This window comes from Saccopteryx leptura, chromosome 9, assembly GCF_036850995.1.
Source record: "Saccopteryx leptura isolate mSacLep1 chromosome 9, mSacLep1_pri_phased_curated, whole genome shotgun sequence".
In the NCBI taxonomy this organism is placed as follows: Eukaryota; Metazoa; Chordata; class Mammalia; order Chiroptera; family Emballonuridae; genus Saccopteryx; species Saccopteryx leptura.
Window position 1 is genome coordinate 17,323,917 of NC_089511.1, and position 15,952 is coordinate 17,339,868.

A 15,952-nucleotide genomic window follows, 5' to 3' on the forward strand; every position below is an offset into this window, starting at 1 on the left:
GTAGAGCGTCGGCCTGGCGTGCAGGAGTCCCGGGTTCGATTCCCGGCCAGGGCACACAGGAGAAGCGCCCATCTGCTTCTCCACCCCTCCCCCTCTCCTTCCTCTCTGTCTCTCTCTTCCCCTCCCGCAGCCAAGGCTCCATTGAAGCAAAGTTGGCCCAGGCACTGAGGATGGCTCCATGGGCTCTGCCTCAGGTGCTAGAATGGCCCTGGTTGCAACAGAGCAACGCCCCAGATGGGCAGAGCATCGCCCCCTGGTGGGCGTGCAGGTGGTTCCTGGTTGGGCACATGTGGGAGTCTGTCTTACTGCCTCCCTGTTTCCAACTTCAGAAAAATACAAAAAAAAAAAAAAAAAAAGAATAAAAACCTTACCCAATAATTATATTTATCTATACCATGAGGCCATGGAAAAATTTTAACTTCAGCCATTTAAAATTCCTGGAAACATTCCCTGTGGCACATTTTTTCTGAAGCAAAATAAGAAAATTAATTCAAGGAGACTTACAGAGTAATTTTAATTCTTTCTCTGAAATGGATTCTGGCGCCTGTAAAGAGATAAATGCAGATTTTGCTTCATATAAAAGAGAAGCTTAACAGAGGGTACAGCACAATGCTGATCACTGCGAGATGGGGAGGCTTTCTCAAAGTGCTGGGAAAGCACCTTGTTTCCTTAAAACAGTCTTCCTCATTAGGCAGGTAAGTGAGAGATCCCTCTAAGGAAGCACAGAGCCAGTGCCATGCCCTCCGTCTCTACCTGACGTGGCTGGAGCTGTGCAATCAGGCCTCCATGGAGCTGTGCTGGCCATGGAAGGCTCCGCGTGCCAACAGCTTACCTGGCCTATAGACTGCAGCAATTTGGCAACATGATTACCCACAGCAGCAGCATCTTCCTTTGCTTTCTCACGGTAACTGGAAAAAAAAAAAGCTACTATTAACATTTTTCTTTTTTTTAAGTGAGAGGAGGGGAGATAGTGAGAGAAACTCCTGCATGTGCCCCGACTGGGTTCTACCCGGCAACCCATCTGGGGCTGATGCTCAAATCAACCGAACTATCCTCAGTGCCCAGGCTGACACTCGAACCAATCAAGCCACTGGCTGTGAGAGAGGAAGAGGGAGAGAACGAGGAGGAGGGAGAGAGAAGCAGATGGTCGCCTCTCACGTCTGGCCTGATCTGGAATTGAACCCCGGACGCACATATGGTGGGCCGATGTTCTATCCACTGAGCCAACCGACCAAAGCCTCCTATTAAAAAATTTTAAAAATCACCAAGAAGCAATCAAAAAATTGTTTTCCCACCTGACCAGGCGGTGGCGCAGCGGATGGAGCATCGGACTGGGATTCGGAAGGACCCAGGTTCGAGACCCCAAGGTCACCAGCTTGAGCGCGGGCTCATCTGGCTTGAGCAAAAAGCTCACCAGCTTGGACCCAAGGTCGCTGGCTCCAGCAAGGGGTTATTCAGTCTGCTGAAGGCCCACGGTCAAGGCACATATGAGAAAGCAATCAATGAACAACTAAGGTGTCGCAACGCGCAACAAAATACTAATGATTGATGCTTCTCATCTCTCCATTCCTGTCTGTCTGTCCCTGTCTATCCCTCTCTCTGACTCTCTCTGACTCTGTCTCCGTAAAAAAAAAAAAAAAAAATTGTTTTCCCTTTTATGAAAAAATACTGGTCTGGAACATATAAAATGTGAAAATGCCACGGACACAGTACCAGAGCACCTGTTAATGGTTGGGGATCTTCCTAGTGTTGCTGATACTCTTGGAATACACTAATATCTGGGTTTCCTCTGTAATTAACAGCACCCAACTTAAAAACTGCCCTCCATGATCTGTAATCCATGCTTCTCGGGCAGAAGACATGACAAAACACGTTACTGAAGAACATGGTTTTTCTCCTTGCAGTAAAGTCCAAGGAAAGTTAAATACCTTGAAACTGTCCATCTATAAATTCATGTGAAACTTTAAAGTCCTACTTACATTTCATCCTCTGAAGATGATCAGTGCTAAGCTAACTAACTCCAATGTGAGGTCTTCCTTGTTTCTAACCTCAGTTAACTTTCCCCAAGTTTTAAGTAACTAACTGGAACTTTAGGCTAGAACAAAAAGATTTGTTAAACAATGACTGAGATGAAGAGTGTAAACTGTTAGAGAACAGAAATCTTTCCGGTGTGACATTATTTGGCCCTTGAGGAAATCAAGCCAGTCTCCTTGGATTCATCAGCACCAGGCCCATGGAGCAGTGCTGGCCATGGAAGGCACTACATAAGGGTAATATCCATTAACAACCATTCTTATGAACCCAGTCTATCTGGGTTCAAGCTAGTGATAGCTCGATAGTAGGTGTCTGTTATAGTCATGAACTCTTCAAATTATAAAACATTACTAATAGAAAATTCATCCAAACTGAAGACTTCAAAGTTTTAAGTTACAAATAAAAGATAGTATAGGGCCCTCATCAAGAGTATAGACATAGGTTTCATGGGTTCTGCTATTTACCAGTTGTCTGACCCTGAATAAATTACCATTTTTAGGCCTCAGTTTCCTCATCTATAAAACTGGGACAATAACAGTATCTCTCTCACAGGGTTGTTGTGAGTATTAAATTAGTTAATACACAGAACAGGCCTGACCAGACAGTGGCGCAGTGGATAGAGCGTTGGACTGGGAGGCGGAGGACCCAGGTTCAAAACCCCAAGGTCACTGGCTTGAGTGCAGGCTCATCTGGTTTGAGCAAGGCTCACCAGCTTGAGCAAGGGGTTACTCAGTCTGCTGTAGCCCCCCAGTCAAGGCACATATGAGAAAGCAATCAATGAACAACTAAGAAGCCACAACAAAGAACTGATGCTTTTCATCTCTCTCCCTTCTGTTCTGTCTGTTCCTATCTATCCTTCTGTCTCTGTCACACAAAAATAAATAAATAAAAAAATTTTAAAACACACATAGAACAGTCCATAGCACAGAATTAAGTACTCAAATGTAAGGTTTTAAATACATTAAAAAAAAATCTGCCTCCTGGGAGGGTATATGAGAACTCTCTGTACTTTCTTTTTTTGAGTAAAAAAGACAAATTTTATTACACATAATATATATGGATATATATAAAATCAAAGATCCTATTTACTTAAAATTTATATGGACAGAGATTCTGCAAGGCTGTTCGCCAAACTGCTTAGGTAGTTACATACATACTTCTTGCATTTTTCTTTTTTTATTTATTGTGTTTACATAGATTTTAGTGTCTCCCCGAATACATCCCCGCCCCGTATTCCCCTCAATCTCTCCCTTGCGCCCCTCCCAACAGCTCCCTCCCCCCCGTACTTTCTATTCAATTTTGCTGTGAACCTAAAACTATTCTAAAAATTAAAATCTATTTTTCAAAAATCTTCCCCCTAAGTTCTTTAGCTTATTTTTAAAGCAATTATAATAGACTTTCACGTGATTTCTGATAGACTAGTAAAATATGTTCATCTCTAATATAAACATATCATTAAAAAATATATATATTATAAACATATAATAAAATATAAAATTAATTTTTCTATTACACAGTTTGAAAACAGTGACTTACACATTTTGCAGTTTTATATATTTGCCCGAATCGGCAATCATGTCAGGAATTGTGCCTCGGACAGGTAAATTTCCTTGACCTTCTTTAGACACAAATTCCTTTAAGGCACGAGCTAAAATCCAAAATGATGGAGTCTAAAAGAGTAAAAGAAAAAAATTAGTATTAAGTGGCATTTGAATTTGACCCAAAGCTTAATGTGGCTCTATTTTTACTTTTTGTTGTTGTTACCTGTTTGGTGATATTTTTGCAGCGATCATCATTAAATATATCTTCAATGCTGCTTGGGATCTATCAAAGGAACGTGAAACATTTAGTTATACCAAGAATTTGCCCACTTTTATTTTCACTGTTATTTCTCTGAACCTGTTCTTTGAATTCTCAAATTTTAACCAAATACGGACTTCTGATTTGCTTACACTTTTATTTAGAATCAGTGCCAGATGGAGATTTGATGAGGAAAAAGAGAATGGCAGAAAGTTCCGTTCTGTATACTGTTGTTAGCTTTAAAGACTATCCTGTTCTCTTCCATCATAAATGGAATATAAGAGAAGCCAAGGTAAATCTTATTATTTACATTTGAAAATATAACGAAGATTATAGACGTTAATGTCAAGCTAGAGTTGTAGTCCTTCATGTATTTCCATCTTGTCAAAAATTTGAAACCCTTACACCCTAATTAGTGGCTACTAAAAGAGACAACTACTCTAACAAAAACTATTTAAGTTAAGGAATTTTTATGCCAACAAAATCATGATACATTAATAAAAACTTTAAAAATTATAGGCTTTGATTATACTGTTGTGCAGAAAAAGAAATTTCTTACTGGTAATGTCCTAATTGGTCTCCCTGCTTTCATTATCAGTCTTCTACAGTCTCTTCTCACAAGAGCAGATCATTTTTTAAAATATAAATCAGGTCACTCCACTGCCCTGCTCAAAATGTTTCCATGACCTACAAGGCTATTATGACCTGGCCCTTTCTGCTTCTCCAAATTCAAATCCCTCCCACCACTATCCTCCTTGTTCACGTCACACCAATCACCTGGGCATTCTTATTGAACCTTCATCCCACTTTTAGGCCTTTCTTTTCACATGTGCTTCCTCAGCCTGAAAAGCTCTTTCATCAGATCTCTGCATGTTACTTCATTCAGGATTTTGCTTAAACACATCTCTTTGAGTCTCCCTGGTCCCCACTGGATTCCAGAACCCCCCTGCTCCCATCATGCTCTAGCTCTTGTTCTGCTCTAATTTTGTTCATAGAACCTGATGCATTTATCTCTTTGCTTAGTTCATTGTCCCCCAAGTCATGATAACCTTGTTTTTTTTCCTTTTAATTGCTGTAAATTTTACATTCAATGAAATAAGCAAATCTTAAATGTAAAAAGTCAATGCACTTCTATAACTATGTGCATATTTCTTTTTTTTTTAAGAATGAGAGAGAGAGAGGGACACACAGGGACCAATAGACAGGAAGGGAGAGAGATGAGAAATATCAACTATTGGTTGTGGCACCTTAGTTCTTCATTGATTGCTTTCTCATATGTGCCTTGAACGGGGTCTCCAGCTGCATCAGTGACTCCTTGCTAAAGTCAGTGACCTTGGGCTCAAGCCAGTAACCATGGGGTCATGTCTATGATCCCATGCTCAAGTTGGCAACCCCCACACTCAAGCAGGTGACCTCAGGGTTTCAAACCTGGGTCCTTGGTGTCCCAAGTCAATGCTCTACCCACTATGCCACCACCTGGTCAAGCAACTATACATGTACTTTTAACCATCACCGCAACTGAGACAGAAAATTTTCAATACCTCCAAAAACTGATTCACAAAGCACACACTTTTAATCACTCAGAAACATTATCTCTGTCTCCAAAAAGTTTACAGTGACAGCTTACATGCTTTCCTAATGTAAAGCAAAATTATAACTTAAACTACCAGTTGTGTTATTTCACAGTTCCCCAAAAACCTTATTTTCTAGGCTTCAACAACAAAAGGGCATCTGAAATGAGTTATCCTCCAAATTATTTTTTAATTATCAATGTTATTTAAGAACATCTCCCATAAAAATGAGACTCAGAGACATGGACAAGAGTGTGGGGGTTACGGGGTGGGGGAGAGGAGAAGGAGAGGGTTGGGGGAGGGAAGGGGCACAAAGAAAACCAGTTAGAAGGTGACGGAAGACAATTGGACTTTGGGTGATGGGAATGCAGCATAATGAAATGTCAAAATAACCTAGAGATGTTTTCTCTGAACATATGTACCCTGATTTATCAATGTCACTCCGTTAAAATTAATTAAAAAAAAAAAAAAGAACATCTTCCTTATATCCAAATAATTACTGTCAAAAGCAAATGCAGGGTAAGATTAACTTTTCAGGCAACACTATTTTGGACCAACAAAATATCACCCTCAGTAAATAATTCCTATACCCAAACTATTACTATTCACAAATCATATACTTCAAATAACTAACTTACATAAATCACTGTATTATTTAAACACTGAATATTATTAAAACAAGAGTCAATCTGTATTATACATATTAATTTCTAATCAACTCTACAATTTAGAAAATATTCACTTAAATCTTCAGGGGTTTTTTTGTTTGTTTGTTTTGTTTGTTTTAGAGAGACAGAAATTGTGGTTCGGGGAGTGGGATGCATCAACTCATAGTAGTTGCTTCTCATATGTGCCTTGATGGGGCAAGCCTAGAGTTTTGAACTGGCAACCTCAGCGTTCCAGGTGGACGCTCTATCAACTGTGCCACCACAGGTCAGGCAAAAAATATTAACTGAAATCTAAAATAAACTGTTTCACCATAAGAACTTTAGAAAACAGCCTGATCTGTGGTGGCGCAATGGATAGAGCTTCAGGTGGCTTGTCCGGTCAAGGCACATATGACAAGTAAGCAAAGAATAACTAAAGTGAAGCAACTATGAGTTGATATCTCGTCCCACCCCTCTCTTCTCTCTGTAAAATCAATAAATAAAATCTTTAAAAAAAAGAATTTCAGAAATGAATCCCTCAGCAACTCTTTTACTACCTGAGTTGTATTGAGTGCTGTGTTCACATTCTTAATAGCTTCTTCAAAATTCTCTTCATCTTCTGGAGCCCCATTTTCATTCTTTAGAATTCCTATTATAATAGAAACTGGTTAGCAAACAACAGCCCTTCCCCTTCCCCTTCCCCTTCCCCTTCCCCTTCCCCTTCCCCTTCCCCTTCCTTCCTTCCTTCCTTCCTTCCTTCCTTCCTTCCTTCCTTCCTTCTTTCCTTCTTTCTTTCTTTCTTTCTTTCTTTCTTTCTTCCTCTCTCTCTCTCTCTCTCTCTCTCTTTCCCCCCAACTTATAGAAATAACATTGTCAGATTCTGAAGGGAGAATCAGATATATTGACACTTAAGAAGAAATATGGCTTATCACTAGTCATTCCTAAAACTATACAAGGACTCACTCCCTCATCTCCCCTGAGGTAAAATATGAGCTCATGATGACATCATTTGGCAAAGGTATTGACAGAAACCCAAAAAACATTAGCTTCAAGCAATTTGCTTTTCAAACCTTATATAACATTTAGTCACATCCCATAATATTACCTTGTCTAATCAAATCTCTGAACTCTTCTTTTTCTTTATACGTTTTAGGTATTCGTCCATTTGTCTAAATTGGTTAAAAAATTTAAAAACGTAGTTATAAAAACTCAAAATATGGAAATTGAAAATCCATAATGTCCCCAATTCTCCCACCCACATAAGATTTCATCAATAAATATACAACCCAGTGAAATATGATCTGATAAAAAGCAAACTGGGGCCATTTCTCTACATTCATCCCCCACTGCCATTTCAGAATGACATTTACTCAAATTTCATTTTGTTAATGAAAATATCAGTATCAAAAGAGGGACTGCTAGATTTAAACTGAAAAGCACCCACCTACCCTAAACCACACACACACACAATAAAATCCTACCCCCTCGAAAGAAATCCTTTATAATTGAAAATGCAGTCACATATGGAAAAAAAAAAAAACATACTTCACTATACCACTGTGCTAAATATTTAGCTATGATCACAATCCATGGAGTGTGGCTATGGTCCTAAAGATGAGAGAAAAATAAAAGAAAATACCAGTATTAGTTAACATGAATTAGTATTTATTCCTCACTACCCTGTATCATTTTTGACAAATTCAACAGTACTTAAATCATCCCCCAGTATACATGAAATAATGTATGGAGGAAAATGACTAGGTTAATAAAAATTGCCTTACAAAATTTTTTAGTGTGTCTAATTTGACCCTATATTATGACTGTCCCCATTTTAGTATCAAGAAAAGTCTCAGAGACTGCCACCCAAAAATAAAGCTCAAATCTCTTGATTTCAGATACCAATCCTAGACAACTGAGAGGTCTTCTCTGTTTTCTGATGAACCAAATACCTGCATTTTAACAAGCGAACTTGACTCGAAGGAATGCTGAGCTAAAGCCAGCCCAATACCTGCATTTTAATTAAAATGTAGGTAGGAGAAAATACATATACTCCCTAAATTATATGGTGTCTTGTAATATCATTATTTCTGTACCAAAATATGTGGTTGCGTTGGTAATTCTCAAACACTAAAAATAAGTTTCAAGAGAAATCAATGTCAACAAATACCCACCTCAAATTAAAACTATTTTAAAAAGCACAACTATTTGTTTAGGACAGGGTCATGAAGAAGAATATGATAATGTCCAATTTTTTGACCTGGGTGTTGGTTGATTACACAGATATGTTCGGCTAATGTACTTTTATTTAATAAAAAAGTTTTTTAAATTTTGGGAAAGACTTATTTAAAACAAATTAGGTACAATGTTGTTACTATGTAATCTAGATGACAGGATTATGGATGTTTATAGTATTTTCTCACATTGGTGTATCTGAAAAACCTTAGGTAAAAAAACCGTTTTAAGTCTATCTATAAATGGAAGGTCGCATACCCTACCAACCTTCTTGTCCATATGATCCAAATCATAAGACTGAAAATGTTCTCTCAGTTCAGGAAAGGGTTTATCCAGTCGTAGATCCTCTAATGCATTATCTGGATGAGATTCTATTACTGTGAAATAAACCCCCAAAGACAAACTTACTTCTTTAGTAATACTGCAGGCAATACACTAAATTATAAAAATTTAGGAAATTTATATATTTCAAATGGGCATAGGTTCTATAGTGTTTCTTTTCATTGTTTAGTTCATTATTAAAGTTACATTTACATATACATTTTACTAAATGCTCAAATCTAAGTGGGCAACAATTTTAATAAAAAACCAAGATTCTTTCAGAGAAGAATTTTATTATAATTGGAAAAGATCAAAATTGATAAAATGTATGTTCAGATACGACTTAACAACCTACTTTACTCCTCCTGTCATCTTCAACAGAGAGCACCACCATCTACCTAAAACTACTCCCTAGAAACCTGATGATCATCCTTTTTTTTTTTTTTTCATTTTTCCAAAGCTGGAAATAGGGAGGCAGTCAGACAGACTCCCGCATGCGCCCGACCGGGATCCACCCGGCATGCCCACCAGGGGGCGATGCTTTGCCCCTCTAGGGCGTCGCTCTGTTGTGTCCAGAGCCATTCTAGCGCCTGAGGCAGAGGCCACAGAGCCATCCCCAGCGCCTGGGCCATCTTTGCTCCAATGGAGCCTCGGCTGCAGGAGGGGAAGAGAGAGACAGAGAGGAAGGAGAGGGGGAGGGGTGGAGAAGCAAATGGCCTCTCCTGTGTGCCCTGGCAGGGAATCGAACCCGGGACTTCCGCACGCCAGGCGGACACTCTACCACTGAGCCAATCGGTCAGGGCCCTGATGATCATCCTTGACTTCTCACTTCCTTGTTCCACATCAGTCACTCCCCACACCCTGATGTCACTCTCCATATAGGGGAGGGCAGAGAGGTATACAATTCCAGTGAGTCTTTAAAGCTAGGCTCGGTTCTGTTACTTGCCAGCTGTATGACCTTAGGCAAATAACTTATCTCTTTCTGCCTCAGCATCTAGCTTATAAGGATTTTAGAAAGATTAAATAATCCACAGAGTCAGGCACAAAGCTAACAATGTTAACTTCCATTATCATCTATCTACTCCCTCTTCCCTATTTTTCTAAATTCTGACCTCAGGATCTCTCTCTCTCTCTCTCTCTCTCTCTCTCTCTCTCTCTCTCTCTCCTTCTCATCTAAACCACTGGAAATAGACTAACAGCAACCCTTGGCTTCAATCCTTGCCCCTTTAAATCCATTCATTCGCCACTCAGCTTCAGTGACCTAGTTAAAATTTTTACCTGTCACTCTCCCATTTACAACTCTTCAATGGCCCGGTACCACCTGCCAAAAGCTTATCTTTACAAGCCACTCTTTTTTTCCCCCACAAGCCATTCTCTAACTCAGTGTTTCTTAACCAGCAGTCTGCCAGAAATTTCATGCCAGTCAACAAACAATCTGTGAAAGTTAACCACCCTGATACATGAAGATTATAGAACCAATGATCTTACTCAAATTCACTTATGCTCAAGGAATTTCTGCCTTGGGGGTCCCCAAAATAATTCTATTTCCCTGGTCCCCAAGAGTAGAAAGGTTGAAAACCACTGCTCTAACTGTCTAAGCAGATACTACTACTCCGTGCTGCTACCAATGCCAATGGCTATCATCGCACTAGCAGACTACCTGGCTCAGAGCAATGTTTAAGTACTGAATGAAAATGTTAGCCCTGGCCGGTTGGCTCAGCGGTAGAGCGTCGGCCTAGCGTGCGGAGGACCCGGGTTCGATTCCCGGCCAGGGCACACAGGAGAAGCGCCCATTTGCTTCTCCACCCCTCTGCCGCGCTTTCCTCTCTGTCTCTCTCTTCCCCTCCCGCAGCCAAGGCTCCATTGGAGCAAGGATGGCCCGGGCGCTGGGGATGGCTCTGTGGCCTCTGCCTCAGGCGCTAGAGTGGCTCTGGTCGCAACATGGCGACGCCCAGGATGGGCAGAGCATCGCCCCCTGGTGGGCAGAGCATCGCCCCTGGTGGGCGTGCCGGGTGGATCCCGGTCGGGCGCATGCGGGAGTCTGTCTGACTGTCTCTCCCTGTTTCCAGCTTCAGAAAAATGAAAGAAAAAAGAAAAAAAAAAAAAAAAAAAAAGAAAATGTTACAATGATTTAAGATTAAAATTTTCTAAGTAACGGACTAATAATATCAGCCTTGAGCTGTAGCAAAACTGCCTATGAATAACTTTGGTCTTCTATGATATTTTTCCTTGGAACAATAGTTTTAAATGCCTTGCTTGTTTTGTGGAATTGTATCTGAACTAGGGGAGCCTAAAGCCTGTATGAGACTGGAAGAAAAGATTGGTGGGGAAAAGGTGGTGTGACCTCTAATGTCAGTGTGACCCATATACATTGGCTCTAGCCTGTAAGCAGCCATACATGCCTATGTGGGTTAAGAAGCAAAAAAAGTTAGGTACTTCCACAGCAGCTGGGCCTCCTAATAAGATGAAGAAGCTGCACCTATTTTATCTCCAGCTTTGTATCCTCCTCTATCGCTAAGTAAAGGAAATATGAGATTAAAGCCTACCAATTACGATTGACACTTTGAATCTATAACTTGGTTGTGCTGATATAAATTTACTTTATAATTTAAAACTGACTTGCTAAATTGTCAAGATTCAATAATCATACCTAAAGCAACCAAAAGCAAGCCCTATACATGCAACATCCTTACCTGGATGTTCTTTTATAATGATCCTCATATAACCAACTAGTCCATATGTCCTACAGATCAAAAGAGGGATTTGGGAATTCCAGAGGACATCTGCTAAACGTAGTAATGTACTGTAAAGGAAGGCATGATAAATAAGAACATAAGCAAATGGCTATATGCCAAACAGGAAAACACCTTAAAACAAATCACTTTCTTACTAAATTATGAATGTGAAGATATATCTATCGCATTATAAGCAGATCAAGGATACACTGTAAAGTGAGCAATTCTATAAGGTTGCAGTTTCAAAGAAAGCATATATCTTTTGGATTAGAGATATAGGAACGCCTCAACTTTTATTTTAGGGAGAATGTTACTGAAAGACACTTCCTAAATATTTCCATAAAAAAAGAGAAAAAGTTATAAAATGTATGTGTCCTTGCATACACCAAGTATTCCTTATAATTAATTCTAACTAGGTTTATCACTAATAATAACTAATGTTCAATTTAAATGCTCTAGATATATATATTTTCAAGTTTCACATCCAATATTTTTCTCTTTCCTATCTCTTCAATGGTAAAGATTTGTAAATGCTTCCAATTAAAGGTTTCTATAGAATTTAGGAATTTTAAAGACCACAGACTAGCCTGACCTGTGGTGGCGCAGTGGATAAAGCGTCGACCTGGAAATGCTGAGGTCACCGGTTCGAAACCCTGGGCTTGCCTGGTCAAGGCACATATGAGAGTTGATGCTTCCAGCTCCTCCCCCCTTCTCTCTCTCTCTGTCTCTCTCTCCTCTATGTCTCTCTCTCTCCCTCTCTCTTTCTCCTCTCTAAAAATGAATAAATAAAAAAAAAAATTAAATAAAAAAACCCCACAGACTCTACAGAGAAAATAAAACTATGCAAATCTAATAAGAGATACAATTAAAAACAAATTATCAGAAAAATTTACCTTTCAGGAAGCTGAGTTGCAACCACAATGGTAAACCTACAGAAAAATGAAGGATCATTGTCTAGAAGGTTTTCTGGACTCTAAATAGAACAGTGGGAAAAAAATTCAACAAGTTCACAATCATATTAAACATGGCAGAAACAGTGAAGCTCTTTACAACAAATGAGGCAACATGCTAGACTCCAATGTTAAAGTTAATTCAACTCTCAAACATAATATATAAAGATTCAAAATTCTAAATTCCTAGGGTTTTGAACTATTAAAAAATAAAATTTCGGCCCTGGCTGGTTGGCTCAGTGGTAGAGCATCGGCCTGGCATGCAAGAGTCCCGGGTTCAATTCCTGGCCAGGGCACACAGGAGAAGCGCCCATATGCTTCTCCACCCCTCCCCCTCTCCTTCCTCTCTGTCTCTCTCTTTCCCACCTGCAGCTGAGGCTCCACTGGAGCAAATTTGGCCCGGGTGCTGAGGATGGCTCCATGGCCTCTGCCTTAGGCGCTAGAATGGCTCTGGTCGCAACAGGGCAATGCCCCAGATAGGCAGAGCATCACCCCCTGGTGGGCATGCGGGTGGATCCCGGTCGGGCGCATGCGGGAGTCTGTCTGACTGCCTTCCCATTTCCAATTTCAGAGAAACACAAAAATAAAATAAAATAAAATTTCTGCACAGAAATAATAATGTATATACATATATACCTCTTCCACAAAATTCCCAGAGACATCATTATTTAATTCTTGTAAGAATTCCATGGCAGCTTGAGCTCGGTTCTTTTTGAAAAGAAAGCATTTGACTTGAATTAGAACAAATTCGGTTAAAATGTAACCCTTCAAATAACAGCAAGAAAACACAGTATAAAATTACTCCAAATTTAGTATATAGATAGGACAACTCTGCTTTCCATAGTGTCTAAACTGAGATTCAACCAGAATATTACTTAGAACAGAGCCAAACCTTCATTATTCAGAGTTCTTAAATGAGTATATTACTTGCAACCTACTTTTCTGATTAAGCAAATAACCAGAAAACTCTGGGCATCAAGCACGAATATTCTGGATCAACTTATAATACTGTATAAAAAGTTAATCATTAAAGAAACAATCATTTCCACTCAGAATATTGTACTAAGTTAATTAATATGGCTGTGTAAGATTTCTACTATGATATACAAAAACAAGATATTCTGGCTCTTAGTTAAAAATCTTGTTAATCAAAATACTCTCTTTCCTCTGAACATTAACATCACTCACAATTTAGCTTTAATACAGGATACAGTGTAAAAAGGATATATTACTTCTATGTTCTTAAACTACCAAACATATAAAGATCTACAAGATCAGAAAAAAAATTAGCTAATTTAACTTTTTTTCTCATAGAAATTAAGCTCTTTTAAAGTTAAAGCTTTTCAAGAAATCAAAACATAGTTGCAACAATACATACTTGAACTCAACTATATTCAATAACAAACTGATTGTTTACCTTGCCAATACTGCTTCTTTGAAGGAAAAAACTATGCCAAAAAAAAAAAATTTAAGGTTATAACACCAGGTATAAAACAAACTATATTTTGATTATAGATTGTAACAGCCTTCCTGGAGGAAGAAAAGTGGATGAAACTTGTAACCAAAGATAAGCTAATAAATCTGTTTCCCAAAGTGTGTACCACAAACCATGAATTTCACAAGATGCTCTGAGGGAAAAGGTTTCCCTGGCTTGAAAAAGTTTAGGAAACACCATGTATGTTTTCCTCTTGGAAATTCATAATATACATGATACTAAAGTCTTGTATTAAAGAAATGTTTAACTTCATTAGATATTGGAATCCCTTTGCCATTTAGCAGTTATTAACATTCCCTAGAACCAATTTCCACAGACACACTTGGGAAATGTTGTTGTATGATATTAAACTGTTTGCTTTTGCAGGTAACTATAACAGATCTATTCAGGCTTCTTCCCGTACATGTCTTTGTCATATCCCAGGGCCCAGATCTGAGGCTGCTGATCAGTCAGGGAGCTATGTGGAAGCACAAGCTCAGTGGCTCCTTAAGAAAAAGAAACCTGGCCTGACCAGGCAGTGGTGCAGTGGATAGAGCGTTGGACTGGGATGCGGAAGACCCAGGTTCGAGACTCCGAGGTCGCCAGCTTGAGCACGAGCTCATCTGGGTTGAGCAAAAAAAAAAAAAAAGCTCATCAGCTCGGACCTAAGGTCGCTGAGCAAGGGGTCACTCAGTCTTCTGAAGGCCTACGGTCAAGGGACATATGAGAAAGCAATCAATGAACAACTAAGGTGTCGCAACGAGAAACTGATGACTGATGCTTCTCATCTCTCTCCGTTCCTGTCTGTCTGTCTCTATCTATCCCTCTCTCTGACTCTCTCTCTGTCCCTGTAAAAAATAATAATAATAAAATTTTTAAAAAAAGAAACCTTATTGTTACCACATCTTGCTCTAACCAACCAGGTAAGCAAAGGTAATGGGACTTTTTCTTTACAGACACCAATAAAAGGGCTGTGTAGAGGATACATTATCACCTGAAGAAAAGATATCAAAGCTCAATATGGCCTGACCAGGCGGTGGCGCAGTGGATAGAGCGTTGGACTGGGATGCGGAAGACACCTAGGTTTGAGACCCCGAGGTTGCCAGCTTGAGCACAAGCTCATCTGGGTTGAGCAAAAAAAAAAAAAAGCTCACCAGCTCGGACCTAAGGTCCCTGAGCAAGGGGTCACTCGGTCTGCTGAAGGCCCAGGTCAAGGCACATATGAGAAAGCAATCAATGAACAACTAAGGTGTCGCAATGAGAAACTGCTGATTGATGCTTCTCATCTCTCTCCGTTCCTGTCTGTCTGTCCCTATCTATCCCTCTCTCTGACTCTCTCTCTGTCCCTGTAAAAAAAAAAAAAAAAAGCTCAATATGAACCAAACTCTGATTTTTCTTGTGTTTATTCATTGCCGCTATATACTGACAAATATAATGAGAGATCCCAGACTCCAAGTCCCTGAAAAGGCAAGCTTGAAATGATCTGACCTTCTAAATATGATCATCTTTAAAGAATGGTATGTAGGCCATCTTTAAAACAGTATTTTTAGCCTGACCAGGTGGTGGCGCAGTGGATAGAGCATCGGACTGGGATGCGGAAGGACCCAGGTTCGAGACCCCGAGGTCACCAGCTTGAGCACGGGCTCATCTGGCTTGAGCAAAGAGCTCACCAGCTTAGACCCAAGGTCCCTGGCTCCAGCAGGGGGTTACTCAGTCTGCTGAAGGCCCGCGGTCAAGGTACATGTGAGAAAGCAATCAATGAACAACTAAGAAGTCGCAACGCGCAATGAGAAACTGATGATTGATGCTTCTCATCTCTCCCCGTTCCTGTCTGTCTGTCCCTGTCTATCTCTGCCTCTGTAAAAAAAAAAAAAACAAAACAAAACAAAAAAACAGTATTTTTATGGAAACAATGTAGTATAGAGATAGATACACCTGGACTAAGCTTAGAATACACTGCAAATAAAAGGCAAATTTTATTATTCTTCTAATCCAAAAATACAATTCTTGTTAATTATATACTAACATGAATTTCACAAATAAAGGAATAATGACTATTCCTTTGCATTTTAAAAACAATAAGACAGAAATGATGGATATCTCTTATTACTGGCCTATTTGTCAGACACTGTGCTAGCACTTGACCCACATTAACTCTCTCCATCCTCACCATAATCCTGAACATAGG

General features: G+C 39.6%; 1 protein-coding gene across 2 annotated transcripts in view; it reads right to left on the reverse strand.

Moving 5' to 3' along the window:
• Window positions 1–15,952, reverse strand: part of NAE1 (NEDD8 activating enzyme E1 subunit 1) — a 30,221-nt gene that overhangs the window by 8,419 nt on the left and 5,850 nt on the right. For both annotated transcript variants that reach the window (XM_066349154.1, XM_066349155.1), the window contains 12 exons: window positions 13,708–13,738; window positions 12,927–12,998; window positions 12,234–12,313; window positions 11,299–11,408; window positions 8,552–8,661; window positions 7,598–7,660; window positions 7,158–7,221; window positions 6,610–6,701; window positions 3,799–3,858; window positions 3,571–3,704; window positions 833–908; window positions 505–544 (listed from right to left, as the gene is read on the reverse strand). In XM_066349154.1, the coding sequence (XP_066205251.1) occupies window positions 505–544; window positions 833–908; window positions 3,571–3,704; window positions 3,799–3,858; window positions 6,610–6,701; window positions 7,158–7,221; window positions 7,598–7,660; window positions 8,552–8,661; window positions 11,299–11,408; window positions 12,234–12,313; window positions 12,927–12,998; window positions 13,708–13,738 (932 nt within the window). The remainder of the gene's footprint in view (window positions 1–504; window positions 545–832; window positions 909–3,570; window positions 3,705–3,798; window positions 3,859–6,609; window positions 6,702–7,157; window positions 7,222–7,597; window positions 7,661–8,551; window positions 8,662–11,298; window positions 11,409–12,233; window positions 12,314–12,926; window positions 12,999–13,707; window positions 13,739–15,952) is intronic.